Here is a 15046-nt window from a genome sequence, read left to right as displayed (position 1 = left end):
TGAGGTTTTTTTTTTTCTTCTTCTTTCTTAAACAGAAGAATTGAAGAAAATGGGTCGAGCTGCATTTTAAATTTAAGTTTGCAGCTACAAAGTAAAGCTGCTTCATGTGCTCTGCGGAGATTTTGCCGAATTCAACAAACCCCTGATAAAACCTAAAATCAACCGACCAGTAGAATGCAATTTCACTTTGTAATCATATGATATATAAGATTTGAGAGTCGGTAAGCATCAGCAGCACAGTTCCAGTTCAGTCTGCTATATAATTATTAGGACTGACAGAAGAGACTGTGGTCACAAATGCATCGTTGGTGTCTGAGGTTAGAACTGGCAGACTGCTTTGAGCTGATAGGAAGGCACCGGTAACTCCGATAACCACTGTTAGACCCAGAATGTATGCAGAAGAGCATCTCTGAAGGCTGGATCCGTTCTGCCTTGCATCTGCAGCTCAGGCTGGTGCTGCTGCTGGTGGTGTTAAGATGCGATAAATCACTTCTTTTACACCACACAGCACAGCCATCCTGAGCATTGCTGGCCGTTCCCATCCCTTTATGACCACAGTGTGCACATCTTCTTTTGTCAAAGCTCGCATCATCTCAAACTGGTTTCTTGAATGTGAGAACAAGCTCACTTTACTGAAATGGCCTCTCCAATTAGATTTCAACCCACCTTTGGGATGTGGGTGTGGCAGGGGATTCTCATCGTGGATGTGCAGCCGAAAAATCTCCAACTGTGTGATGCCGTCACGTCAAAATGAACTAAATCTCTGAGGAATGTTTCCAGCACCTCATTGGGAGACTTAAAATTGATAACAAATCAAATTTGAGGTGAAGTTTGAAGTTTCACAATAAAGTGAGAGTATATTTACCTGCTTGTGGTTTTCCTATTTTGTCAGCCGTCCAAAATGGCTCAGATATGGTGGGGCATGCTCTCACTACAACAAGCCTCTAGTCACAATGATAGTTTTTCTTTTACTGAGATGCAGCTATAAAGTAGTTCCTACAGGAAGCTGACACTAAAAGGTTGTAAGCACCATGAAGCCAGCTGATAATAATTACATTATATTCAAGAGGAAGCAGACATTTCCACAACTATTGATGTCTACAAAAGTAGAACACACACTAGAAACCAAGGTTATTATCGTTAACGAAAACTAACGAAATAACGAAAACTAGAAGTGAAAAAACATTTTCGTTAACGGAAATAAAAATAAAAAAGGAAAACTGTAATGAGTGTTCACAAAACTAAAATTAACTGAATTTATAGCAAAAATGTGTTTAGTTTTCGTAGATGTGTGCGTGTCATACAATAGTCAAGGGAGAAAATGAAGTTTAGTTTCCAGATTTTTGTCTTGCTGTGTCTCATTATGCCAGCAGGTGGCAGTACGTTAGTCGAGTCGTCTGTGTTGCTGCTCCGTCCACGCGCAGAATCATGTCAGGAAAAGTCAAGACAAAGCGCCAGAGTCCAATTTGGGATTACTTTGAATATGACTGTGTTTTGGATAAAGCAAGTGTCTTGTAGTGGAAAGAGACAAATTATGAGGGACATTTCTAAAGGGGAAAAAAATCCCACAAACCTTAAAGTGCTCTTGAAAAGCTCACACAAGAAGGCTAACCTAGCTTACCTTGAGAAGGTAAGGGAGCACACTCAACCCTCATCCCCAGAAAACAGAAGCTAACCCCAGGCAAGGCAGCGTGATGCATCCCGAGACAACAGGACTGGGATATCTACATAACTGTGTGAGTCAATTGCCTTCAAAAAGTTTATCAATTCACTTGAACCAAAATTACGAACACCCGGTGCTGCAAGAGTTAATAGTCTCATTGGGGCCAAGATATACATTTTATAGTTGCCTGGTATCAATGGTTGTTCATCTGCCTTTATTTATTTATTTAAAGAACCCATAGGTGGGAATGTGAGTTGTCTGTCTCTGCGTGTTAGCCCTGCGACAGACAGGCGACCTGTCCAGGGTGCAGGGTATGGTAGCTGGAATAGCAACATACCCAAGGATAAGCAGAAGAGCATGACTGATATGACGAAACTGGGATTTTGTTGCACTTAATTATTGCAAACACAACTGAAACTAATCAAAACTAAACTGAAACTAAGGATTTTCAAAAAAATAAAAACTAAACTAGCAAACAATTGGTAAAAACTAATTAAAACTGATATAAAATTGAAAATCTGAAGTCAAAACTAAATAAAAATAAAAACTAATGAAAATTGCAAAACTATTAAAACCCTGCTAGAAACAAATAGAGGAAAAACTGTATTCTAACATTAATTTTGGGGTGAGCCTTCCCTTTTGGTGGTTTGTTTAAAAATAATAAATGTACAGTTTGGATTAACACACTAAAAGAAAAAGCTTTTTATAGATGAGGTCCTAAATGTGAAAGTGCGGTCAGGCCCCGTTTGCTGCCTCGCCACGGGAGAGACGGATGAGGCGCCGAATGATGATGTGGGCTGCAGCAGACTCCCATCCAAAAACCTGCACCAACACTGCCAGCAGCAGCTTATGTTATTTTTGCTGCAGTCTGATATTTAAAACCAGCCGAGGATGAACATGCGGAACGATCGCCACCTTGATTTACAGCCTCTGCTCTTGGACAACGCTTTAAAAACATTAACATTACACTCTGCCTGATGGACAGGCCTCGACTCTATTTTAATGGGGTACAGTCTGTCAAATAGAAACACCTGTTTCTGTTTCCCGTGATCACAGACGAGCAACAAAAACAACAGAAGTAAGGTTTGGGAACTGCTTGTCTTTTATTCCATCAGGATAATCATCTTTTGTTTTAAATTACTTTCTTCGATCAGAATAACAACAATGATTGGCGTACAAAAATAGAAAGAGAATTGCGAAGTGCCTCAATACCACATATACAACAGGAAAATATTTTACAGTAACAAAAATCAAGTGTTAGAAAACACACAAAGGATCTCACATAAAGCCACCAAAGTATTACACTCGACACTGGTCGACTGTCTCTCATTATCCTCTGACATTTCACAGGCTGTCTCTGACATTTCTCGCACCATCTGCACGTTGCAAAACTCGTAACATCTTCCCGAGGAGCTTTGTTTTGTAGAAAAAAAACCGTCTCCTGAACAATTTCCTCAGCCGCTCTCTATTTTTTTACTTTGAAAAGAGCAGATCTGCTTGTCTCGTCTCTTCTCGCCCTTTATATTTGTTTCTTCCTCTCTAAAAATACCCCCATCTTACAGTACTGATGCACTGCCTCGGCTTCGTGCACGCCTTACTTTTCCGTTTGACACTTAACCCGGAGGCTATTTCAAACTGTGAAAATACAAGAAAACCTAAACTGACAATCAACAACACACACTGGCAATGACTTAAAATTGATACCTAAGAAAATTTGAGGTAAAGTCTGAAGTTTCAATATTTGCCATGTTCAATAATTAAAACATGTACATATATTTATATTAGACACACATAAAGAAATAGATGAAACCCTCAATGGAGAAATGTGGCGTGGGTTCACTGCTTCACTTTTGTGAGTTTTTGTGCTACCATGGATCTGAAAAAAGGAAATGCTCAGTTTATTCTAGACTCGCCTAGTTAATTAGATTTTATTAAATAAAGTCTGCACATCGGTGACAGAGGTTTGATTTCACAGGCTAGTTTTTACTAAATATCTGATAAACAGAAACAGTGCTCTGTTTTCTTAATTAAATGTTACTTTAGCTTAGAGCCCGACTGATACCGGATTTTTAAGACTGATACCAGTATCGGGTGATTTAAATATCAGATATCCCGATTTATCGACCAATATTTTTTTTCTTCTCAGACACAGAACTTTCTCAAAATTCGCAGATTTCCTTTCCCCCCCAACTTTTCACATTTTTCCTGTGTAGTTATTTATTTACTTGTCTGCTGACTGCTCACATCAGCTGGTTGTGGAGTTTGATCCAGTGCCCTGCCTGGAGGAAAGCTGCAGACATAGTTTGCCCTCTGGTGGACAAACTGTGCAACAACAACCACAACATGAGTTCAATTTAAGAGCGTTTCTCCCCTTTCTTCCTTGCTTTTCAAATGTGTTTATCACAGATAAGTCTGCTAATATCAGCTGACAGTATTGGCAGGACTCTAGTTTAGCTTGTTGTGTAAGACTGGCTTTTTGGAAGGTATGCTACAAGTTGTGATTCGACATCAGAGATTAAATCGATTATTATTCTTATTATCACTTAAAAGTATGGACGGTTTTACTCGCTAAGGTATTCCTCAATCTTTAAATGAAATCACTTAACGAGTTTTCTTTCATAGTGTCCGCTGCCACTGAATGTGGAGCAGTGTTGGCAATAACACGAGGAACAGTTAAAACAGATGTAAGATCACTGCACAGAGTGAATTTGGAAAAGCTTCTTGTTTTGTAGGCCTAACAGAGAAGCAGATGAGTGAGCGCCACTGTACAGTTTGTTCTGTACTGAGAATTATGACGAGGGAGTGTTACATACTTCAATCTGATTGTTAAAAGTGAACTGTTTGAAAAAGACAGGGGAAAAAAGGGAATTACTGTTGAAGGTCCTGATCTCAGTTATACTGGAACTACAGATGATGTGGTCCTTTACCCACACTTTAATTCACTTTTTAAGCATTAAACTCTTAATTTATTGCTAATTTATTTATTCATTTTTGTTTTGCAGCCCTTCAGCACCTCCTAGAGAGCAAACAAGGACCAGTCACCAAAACTGCATCGTTGACTGCACTCACCAGCGCGTTTGTTTTATATGAACAGCTGTCGTGGTCCGACACAGTTAAATATAATGCTACAGAGAGTTTTTACGGAGATCCCATGTCTCCTCATATATCCTCTCTAACTGTGTTGTTTTGATAAAAGCCTTAGCTCTCTCGATCAAACTGCACAAGCTTGAATTGAAAGTGTCCAATGATAAGCGAGTGCGCTGCCTCAGTGTGCAGTCTCACTCAAAATGCTCTTTGGTCCAAATTTTCATACGCAGTCCTGAAATTCCCCCGTGCTGTGCCAAAAGCCCTTGGAGAGAACTGTGATATATAGAAAACAAGTGCAATAAAGCCATTATTTAGAAAGCTTTACATTGTGTGTGACTGATTTTTCAAAGGCTCGGCTGAAATCCAAAACACGAGTCATTCTTGATTTTTCTCTATATACACAGATATCTACATTCTGATCATTGCCATCACTGAGGTTGCAAAGGAACCCGAAGTAGTGCGAAGGCCACTTGTCAGCGTTGTAATTAAATAAGACATTAACCACCGAAGCGCAGCTTTGAGCTGCCAGAAACCCAGCGCCCTTCCTTTTAGAGACTGCAACAGTAGAAAATCTAAATATAATCAGGTTATTAAATGCCACTGCAGTTTCTTCCATGGCCAGTAAAGGTGAACAGAGCAGGGTTTTCATGGAGTCCAGATATTGCTTGAAGTATTTCCCTCTCAGTGTGGGCCTTTGTGAGTTTTTTTGTCCTTGAAATAAAAAAAGAAGAAAAAAAGAGAAAAGAACCAGGACAATCACCAAATAGCTTTTGTTCCTGTGCAGGCTGATGCAGTCCAGACCCTACAGGTCCTCTGTGTAGATGATGCAGGGACTAGTATCCTCACTTGACTCCAGTTTCACTGTGGAGACATACCAACGGCGGGAGCCTGTGGCGTTGTAGTTGAGCGTGGTGCGGTAAGTGTTCTTGGCATGTTTTGGGTAGATTATGGTGGTGCTCTGGTAGCTGACGGGCCTCTGCCGGGGCTCCAGGTACACCTGGGTTTTGTAGCTCCTCCAGGTGCAGTTCCGCACCGCCACCACCGTCTCGCTGAAGGACGTAGCCGTGGGAACGGGGGTGCAAAACACCCGGTCGCGGTAGTGCTTGTCGGAGTCGTACTTGACCTCAGAGTTACACCTGAAAACGACAAAGTGGCTGTTAAGAAACTCACGTGAAGTGGATCAATAAAGAGATGAAAGAGGATGCAAAAACAGTGCCACATCTTTACATGCGCCCTTACTTGATTTCCTTCTCTGGTTTGGGGTTGACCTCGATGCTTTCTCCAAAGAACACGGGGTGCATGCGAGTCTTGGGGTCGGTTCCCGTGGAGTTCAGCAGCAGGTAGGGCAGCTGTGCAGAGAAAACACAGGTTACAATCTCACATATAAGCAAACAATCATCCCAGATAAGAAATCCCAAAAGAGCCAGTTCAAATCACTGGAGTCCCCACCCTGTTTCTTCTCAACCTCGCAACAACTCTCCTTTTAAAAGGTACAGGCCAGTACTACAACAATTAGACCAGAAAGACGACAACAACACTTTCACTCTCCAGCCTGTCTTTATCAACAGGAAAAGCTGTAAAACGTGTTAAAATACATTTAAAAGTTCAAAAACGTAGCCCTCCTTTTCCTGCCCTTATGTTCCAACATCCCAGCTCTAAGGAGGTTAACACACCCACACCACTGCTGGTAGAGATGCAGCGTGTTACTCAATGTGCTTTTTAAAAAATGAGTTTAGATTACAAAAGGTTAGCTGCACTACCTCACATGCATTAATTATGTTGATTGAAGACATTTTCTTTTAATCCATTAACAAATTTGTCCCCATATCCTCCTGAAGCTAAAGCTGACTTCTTACTGAAGTCAAAAACGCTCCAATCAATACCTGTACAGTTTATTGGCTATATGTTACTACACAGGGTTGTTCACGTTGTTATGACATGTGGATTACAACACTTCTCTTCCAAATATCACGCAATACAAATTTGAAGTATTGTTTTAAGCACACCCCCATTATTTGGTTTTGTTGTATAATTTGTCTGTTGAAGCTCTGATTGTGACTTGACCTCTGACCTACAAGACTGGCCCCCTCTGGAGCCTTCAGTGGACACAAAAGCTGGTACAGCAACAATGCAACGAACCCTTTTCTGTACACGTGCGATTAAAACTCTAACCCCGTCTGAATCAAACCACTCCACAACCGCAGCTCTGCTCCCTCTCACATTACACAGGAGAAGCTGTCACATGCTGCGGTTTGGACTGCACATGCCGCTACAGGGGACGAGCAAGAGAAGGCCAAGGGCGCTGCAGATCACCGCGAGAAGCTCGTCTTACCTACAGCCTACCATCATTGCCGCGCGGGGCTGTCTGTACGACGGCGCCGCGCTTCAACAGCTGCCACGCAGCAGCGAACAAAAAGCCGAACCTCAGCCTGGTTCGTTTTTCTGCTCTGTGACTTGGAAACAGCGCGCGAGGGTCTGATTGTCTTTCCACCGCTGCTCCAGCGTGGAGAGCATTCCAGGTATTTCGCCGCAGACGGTGCGCTCTGGCAAGGTCTGCAAAGCAAACAGTTGTGAATGGAGGGGAGGCCTCCTCCAGGCGCCGTATCCCCGAGCATGTACACACAGCACAGCACCCCCACCACCACCACCCCACTGGAAGCACATATCCACGTAAGAAGAAATAGTGTGCAACTGAGTAACCCACACAATGCCGAGCTATGGAGAGAAACGCCAACCCAAACACAGACTTCCAACTGTAGGCTGTTTGTTGCAGCAAAGTCTGTGTTTGTGTGGATGTTATCCAAATATCAATAGTATTGATACCAGTGCTGGTATTGGTATCGGACTGATACTAGCCCGGTAGGATCGATACTTTGTTTCTACTTTCTGAAGCCCAGATTCTACTTGGCTGCAGACACAGACACGGACAGCTGGAGAGCTGACAGCCGAGTAGTCTCCAAAAACATCCAGTTTCAAAATGCATGTTGTCTAAACTAATTATTATGAAACGTAAATAACTGCATTGTCCTAAAATCATGACACGCTGCTCTCCTTTACATAAGCTACCTTTATAGATTTGAAGTATTGGTATTAGTATCGACACTGACCCTGTATTCACTTGCTATCTGATCGATACCAAAATTTGCTGAATTGCACAGCAGTAGAGGCATTAGAGGCAGAGCCAGGCTCATCAGTGTCCCACAGCAAGCCAAATGTAAGAAAAAGTCATCTGTCTCCTTCCTGTCCTTCCTGTCTAATCCACCAGCAGCTGGAGCCACCTCCTTGAGCTGGACACGTCCACAGCCTCTGAAATACACGCGATTACACGACCACGCATGTGCTTTTCATGCATCCTGTCGCTCCTGTAAATCTCTTCACACATAAAAAGATGCAGATATAGGAATAATTATCCTGCATCTGCATGAATTTGAACCACGTTTGAAAACGGACGAAGCTGGCTGAGCATTTATCTGTGTTTAATTTGAGAAGTGAGAGGTCATCAAACACTTGTGCAATGGCCTGAGGTCGCTTTAGCGAGCCCCCCCTGCCAGAGGATTATTCTTAGGTAGCATACAAAAACAACACAGAAATAGATTTGGAAGGAGTAAAAAGACAACAAACAAACAAAATTCGGCGCATAGTTACACCTCCTTTCATCCTGCCAGCAGATTTATACTCAGTAAACTTGGGGAAACTGTTTTTTAGATAGAAATATTTGACTCTTTTAATTCAAACAGGCCCACATACAGAAGCGGGAGCAGCTCCTTTCTTTAAAAAAAGAAAAAGAAGAGGGAAAAAACCACAAAGCGGAGGAGTCACTCTAATCCAAACCTCCAGAGGATTAGATGATCGTTTTTTTTTGCTTCACGTCCCAGCACACACCAGTTTCGTGCACCTCCCAGGATGCAGCGCTGCATTTCTGAGGCCTCTTTTGAAACACTTTAAAAGCCACCTCAGCCTGTGCAGACATGTTCTTAAGACTTTTGGAACTGGGAGTGACCTGGAAATGATTTTCAATCAAATCAGTCTCGTCATGTGATTCACTGCAGGACGTGCCAATGAAAAGTGTTTGCCTTGAAAGAAGAGACAATGTCTCATGTTATGTTGCTTACCCAGCAAAAAAACAAAACAAAAAACAAAGTATTGCCTTAAACTGCAATGTCTGACTCATTTTGCACATTTGTTTATCATATAGGCAGGAAGCTATTTAGGATTTTCAGATAAGACAAGAAACAGCAAAGATCAAAAAGGCTATATAAAGACAGAGTTTTTATTACTTCCACATTTAAACTCATTGTGAACAGCATTTAATGCAGAAAGATGCTGGCTTCCAGATGTCCAGATGTTTTTTTTTAGACTTCAGTGATCTTTTTGGTGATTTTTGAGGTTCTTGGATACCCTGCAACTTCATTTTGATGCTTCTAATTCTATTCTTTTTAAGGAGCTGGGCTTGTGAGTGTTCAGAGATTGAGCAGGACTAGCAAGATATGGACAAAAATATTAATATTAAGCAAGAGATCAAAGTCAGAGTAAAATAGCCAAATAAATGAGTGTTTGAAATGGATAGTTTTGCACCTGTAGGGGACTGTCTGTACATATTTGTGCTACTGACTTTTCTAAATCCCCCACCCCCCATGAGAATGCAACATGACAGACTGTGAAGGCTAATACTGCACATAGCTTTAGGATAACAAGCAAAACAGGTTGAAGTACTGCCCTAAAAATCAACTAATTTGAACCAGCAGGTTTCAAAAAGAGGGCACTGACCTGCTGCTGACGGTTAATTTACAGGATTAAAAGTCTGGTTTTCTGTCTACAAGTTCACAGTCGCGATCCTGTAGCAACAGCAGACTCTGAGTAAAAGCCTGATCCAAGGTTTTTCATATGCAAATCCTCAAATACCATTATTATTTTGATCACATTTGACTATTTACTGATTTGCTCAGCCTGCCACCTTCATTCATGCTGATGAAGTAACAGTGTTAATAAGTGTCATCGTTCTGAGTGAATTCTGGAAAGGACCCCTGGGAGTCCCTGGGCCCTAATTTCGTAACAGGGTTAGACTCAGGGCCCAGCTGATGCACGAGGCTGAAAAAATAAAAACGTTTTACTGTATTGTGGAGGGCCCAGTAGCAAGAGTGCAAATTCATAAGTTTGCAACTGAATTCCAGAAACACACACACGCACTCATAGAGAAAGCGAGAGAGAGCTTCCAGATGTTGTGTGAGGGGGACTGATGTGAAATCTGTTCCTGGCCAAAAGCTAAAATGACTTTCAGGTTTTCAGTTTCTCTTCCTTCAGCGTCATTACTGAAGATGAACTCCTTTGTCCTTTAATTCATTGTGTCACTGAAGCATCTGAGTGCAAAATTGGGCACAAAGAGCAGGAATAAGTGTCCGCTCTCCGCTCACACGGCGGTATTAAAACAATAAAGTGCAACAGTTTGTTTCTTACCAGTTTCCCTTCTCTGCTTTCCTTCTTATAATATCCATGATGGCTTTCGACGGGCGTCGTGCAGCTGCCCGAGCGCGACTCGATCAGAGCCGGAGAAAGCGAGCAGAAGGGCGGACTTGGACTGGGGGGCAAACCCGAATCTGGACTGTCGAGCAGACCTTCCCGGTTCTTTCCTTTGAGGCTGTCATCCATCGCTTGTAAATGTAGGTGCCCCACCATTTCTGGGACGGCTCAGTTATTTAAAAAAAAGGAAGCCCAGTCGCACTCACAATACTTTTTTCTTTCCTTGAAGCGCTCCTGAGTCGAGCAGAAACAATCCTGTGCGAACTCTCTCAAGAAGACTTCTGCAAGTGAGGAAAAGAAAAAAAATCAGGGAATGACATTTAACCACTGGCCACAGGCTTTGGACAAAACCCTCAGATTGATATCAGCTCAGCTTCAAACTTTACTGTACCTGCTCGGTGTCAAGTATCCACTTTAATCCGGAAAGATATTCCAAATATGCGCGAAGAAGTCCGAAACAAACACACGGTAGCCACGGACTCAGCTCCAACGTGAAATATTATGTGATTTATAATTTAAAAAAACCAACCAAATAAACAAACAAAAAAAAACTATGTAGTAAAACTCGCGCAAAAAAACAAAGAGTCGACAGCGCGTCTGGCACCGAGCTGCATGAGAGCTCCTCTGCTCTGACCGTGTGTTCCAGTATGTGTGCGCCCTGTGTGTGCGCGCTCTTCACTGGAGAGCTCCCTCTTAATGATCCTGCCAGGCTTTTTTCGGCCCCCCCTTCGTACCTGGATCTAGTCCAGCCCTCATGATCTGGATCACTTCCATGTACAACCGACAGGGGCGAGCACATCCTCCCTGCTCCTCCCGTACACTTTGGCTGGTGTGTTTTGCGAACCTGCTGACGCGCATTTAAGCAAATTATCTAATTTCCTGACTGCTGCAGTCGCCGATCTGCTTAGATATATTATAATTAGTAGGTAGGGACAAGTAATTAATCATCCGCTAGTAACGAGAACAGATGCTGTGATGGAGTCGTTTTATAATGTTGGCGAAGAAGAAAAAATTAAAAACAAATAAGTATAATAAGCAAATTGTTCTGGCACTTGTTCAGCGTTTGCACTTGGTTATAACTAATAATTAATTGTAAGTTAATGATATACGACTTCAGCAAAGCAACCCTTTTATTAATTATTAGCACCGTTTCGTGGCAATTCATGTAGTAGTCACAAAATGCGATTTTGTGCGTCTATGAGGATGCATGGATATTCAGCAGGACTGTTTCGGTTGGAAGCATGTTTGTATTTTTTGGAGACCTCACCCAAATAGTTTTGTTGCCTCACCCTAACCAAAGAGAGAGTGAAAAAAATGTAAGCATAAGAATAAAATGGAAGAATTTCTGACAGTAAATTCTTTCCCATTCATTTCCCCACGAGGCCTCGCTTCCTGTCTCTGGGCATTCATGTCATGAAAAAAGTTCAAAAGTGTCATTAGAAACGAATAAATATATAAAATTTCAACACTATTTTAGATCATTTTTTGGAGATTAAGTTGTATTTGGATAATATGTACTTGTGAATTGGTCATTTACAATTAATACATGCTACTCATATTTTGCAAATCAATAAATCACTCATTGATTTATGACTGAAGTTAAATAAAAATGCGTTTAGAAATTCTCCTTCATCATCTGCACCATTGCCAGCTTATTTTGTCACAGGCCTCTGCAGGGCCCAGTAGCCATTCATACATAAAGAGTAACTGGTGTAAATCCTGTCTGTGCACTGAGCAGTCAGCACTGTAGTTTAGTTTGCTGTTAGCAATGTTAGTATACTGGGTGTTATCCATTTTTTGTGTTACTGCTGTGATTCATCAGGTTGAAACTTGTATTGCTGACATTTTCTTGCAATTTCACCAACATGAAAAGATATTTTTTCCAAGTGTATTTTAGATAACTTCAAAAGTCTTTTTTTCCCACTCCAACCCTTTTCAAACACACAATGCCGGTATTGTTACAATATTTTTCCCCATAATCTTGTTTTTCACTGTGAAACTTTCTAAATACTTTCATGCTAAAGCTTTATAAACTTTTTAAACCAACCACAACGCCGACTTTTAGCCTTTGAGACTTGCATATAATGTTTAGTATCCTTTATAGCTTTAGAAAAGAAAGACCTCTCTGAATTTTAAGTCCCAGTTAGGTTGAAGATGAATAAAACCCTCTTCATGTGAAACACATCAGTGCAATCTTAAAGACAACCTTGGAGAGAGGAATGATGGTGGGGTAAGAATGTGGGATATATTTTTGCAACTCTTTGGAACCTTACTAATAACTGAGGACCATTTAAAAGCCACACTCTACCTGAGTATTGTTGCTGACCATGTCTATCTCTTTATGAGGATAGTGTACCCATCTTCTGATACCTACTTACTGCAGGATGACAGTCCATGTCACAAAATTCAGATCCTCTCAAACTGGTTTCTTGAACATAAAAATGAGCTCCCTGTACTCAAACGGCCAATAGAGCACCTTTGAGACGAGGTGGAATACGAGAGTTGTGTTGTGGGCGTGCAGCTGACAAATCTGCATCAACTGTGAGACTCTACCATATCACTATGGACCAAAATCTCTGAGGTATGTTTCCAGCACTTTACTACATCTATGCCATGAAGAATTTCAGCAGTTCTGAAATCAACAGGGGGTCCAAGCGATGTATCTAACAAAGTATTTTGTGGATGTAGACATGTGTAGGCATGCATTTGCAAAAAGGAAGAAGAAAGAAGTCGGACAGCTAAACAAAATAGAGTTATCTACCATCGTTTTTGACACAATCTGTTTTGAAAACATGCTCTGATAAGACCTGAAACCTCCAAATATGGAAAGCTTTTCACACAAAGCTATTCAAAAGTTCCCCAGATATATTCAAAGATAATCCTGTCCCGTCAAGAAGCATCCTTGTGCCAGTCGTGTTTAGTTAAGTGAAGAAATGCTCAGTCAGCTGCTTTGTTTAAGCAGTTTGCTTTTGTTTGGAAAGCATTTAGTGAGGAAAAGAGTGATTCATTATTTTTCAGGAGATCTGTGTGTCTGCGTGTCTGTAGCTATCCTTCCTGGTATATTTCAGGACTGGGTGGAGACGGGTGGTAACTCTCCATCCAGCAGCAACCAAATGAGTTGCTCTCACACACACACACAGACACAAACAAAGCAGACCTGAGTGAACAGGCAGCAGTCACTGTGTCAGACAGAGGAGACTGAATTGAATCCTTGTTGATCATTCCCTCGACTAACATCTGCACTCTCTGTTCATACTCTTACAAACAGCAGCTCTGCCAAAAGGGAAATCAGAGCATAAATAACAGCCAGTGTAGAACTGCACAGACTCTTAAGTGGCTGATTGTATCTTTGATGGTCCAGCAGCTCTTCATGGTGATTACCACAGATTTCCAGGAAATCATGCATGATGTTTTTTTCCCCCTCCTTGTTTGTTTTTTCAGTTCTCATAAAAACTGAGATAACTCTGTGTTTGCCTTTGTTGTCTGGAAGATATATTTAATGGCATGCCTGTTAAGCCTGCACAGCTGTAATCTTGTTTGCTGAGAACTGTTTTCCCTCCTCCATGTATTCTGTTTGGAAGCCGCAGCAGGAAACCGTGGAGAGAGGTTTTTACTAGCATTCCCCGCATCAGGTGTTTTTTTGTATCATCGTGTCCATCCTTAAGAGCCCAGTGATGCTGATCCTCAGACATTCCATGGATTAGTGTGGAGATCTGGTACAGATTAGCCGTAAAACACTGGGACCCAGATGATGAGCACTTTCGTGGGTGCAGGCATGTCTGTGAGCATGCCGAAAGGAGGAGTTGCTCAATTGCAACCTCAGCGAAGGATAACCCAGAGAACTGTGAAAATAACAGGAGTGAGCATGGTGGAATTTTATCTTGGTATTTTACACATGGGTCGGTTTCTCCATGCTGCACGTGGACGCATTGATAGATCAGTTCAAACCCACAATCAGCCTATCTAATTCTAGTCTGCAAGTGAATATCTGAAGCTGTCTTACATATAGAAATGTGGAATCGAATAGTTTCATGAGAACTGGGTTCTCAGGTTGAGGTATGGACTTTGGGTCAATGCTGTAGATTTGCTGCAGTGCCGGTTGCATGACAGTCTTGGAAAATCTTTAGCTGTCAGACAGATGACCTTATCTTTGATTATAATACTTTTGTATTCAGAGGAATTCATTGTAAAGTCAATGACTACAAGGTGTCCAGGTTCTGTGGCTGCAAACAAGCCCAAATCATCATCCCTTCACCACCGTGCTTGACAGTTGATATAAAGTGTTTATGCTAATTTGCTGTGCATGGCATAACAAGGTGTTTATGGTCAGACAGAAGTCTTGTGGTTTGTTCAAATTCAAGTTTGTAAGTCGTTGCAAAGGCATAAACTGTGAGATAATAATAGTATAACTAAATAGCAACCAGAAAACCTTGTTGTTATTTGGATGAACTGATTGCAAAGTTATTAAACATCCTCTTTAGAAACATATTGATTAGGTTCTTATAGACTTTTATGACTATTACATTAATGTTGTTTTGTGTATCTATGTTACAAATAAATCTGAGACAGTTTGACACAGTTTAGCTTCATTTCTAACATGCAAACACAACATCAGAGCTCATTTCCCCGGCATATTTCAGTGCCCATTGTTTGGTTTTACAGGTTTTACAAAGAGGAAGTTAGTTCAGCTGACAAGAAGGAGGTTACTTTATGACCAAACTGAATGTATTTTCCATGTCCTTCATCACATGTTCAGGGAGATGATTAACTCCATTATTA

At 41.4% G+C, this 15046-nt stretch overlaps 1 protein-coding gene across 1 annotated transcript; it reads right to left on the bottom strand.

Annotated features, from left to right (window-relative positions):
• Positions 1–2742: 2742 nt before the first annotated feature.
• rflna (refilin A) lies at positions 2743–10958 on the bottom strand. The gene is made up of 4 exons (XM_026187960.2): positions 10659–10958; positions 10205–10548; positions 5990–6099; positions 2743–5886 (listed from the first exon to the last, which is right to left on the bottom strand). Exons 2-4 carry the CDS (start codon positions 10421–10423, stop codon positions 5553–5555), a joined length of 663 nt encoding a protein of 220 aa, XP_026043745.1. The 5' UTR covers positions 10424–10548; positions 10659–10958; the 3' UTR covers positions 2743–5552.
• Positions 10959–15046: the final 4088 nt, after the last annotated feature.

Source organism: Astatotilapia calliptera, chromosome 12 (assembly GCF_964374335.1).
Source record: "Astatotilapia calliptera chromosome 12, fAstCal68.1, whole genome shotgun sequence".
Lineage (NCBI taxonomy): Eukaryota > Metazoa > Chordata > Actinopteri > Cichliformes > Cichlidae > Astatotilapia > Astatotilapia calliptera.
This window is presented reverse-complemented; position numbering and strand designations above follow the sequence as displayed.

Excerpts from the sequence above, each read along its gene's own strand:
- rflna (XM_026187960.2), bottom strand. The coding sequence starts at position 10,423 with ATGGTGGGGCACCTACATTTACAAGCGATGGATGACAGCCTCAAAGGA. Across the intron at positions 6,100-10,204 it reads AAAGCAGAGAAGGGAAACTG|CTGCCCTACCTGCTGCTGAA; the intron begins GTAAGAAACAAA and ends TTCTCTGCACAG. Across the intron at positions 5,887-5,989 it reads AAACCAGAGAAGGAAATCAA|GTGTAACTCTGAGGTCAAGT; the intron begins GTAAGGGCGCAT and ends TGTCGTTTTCAG.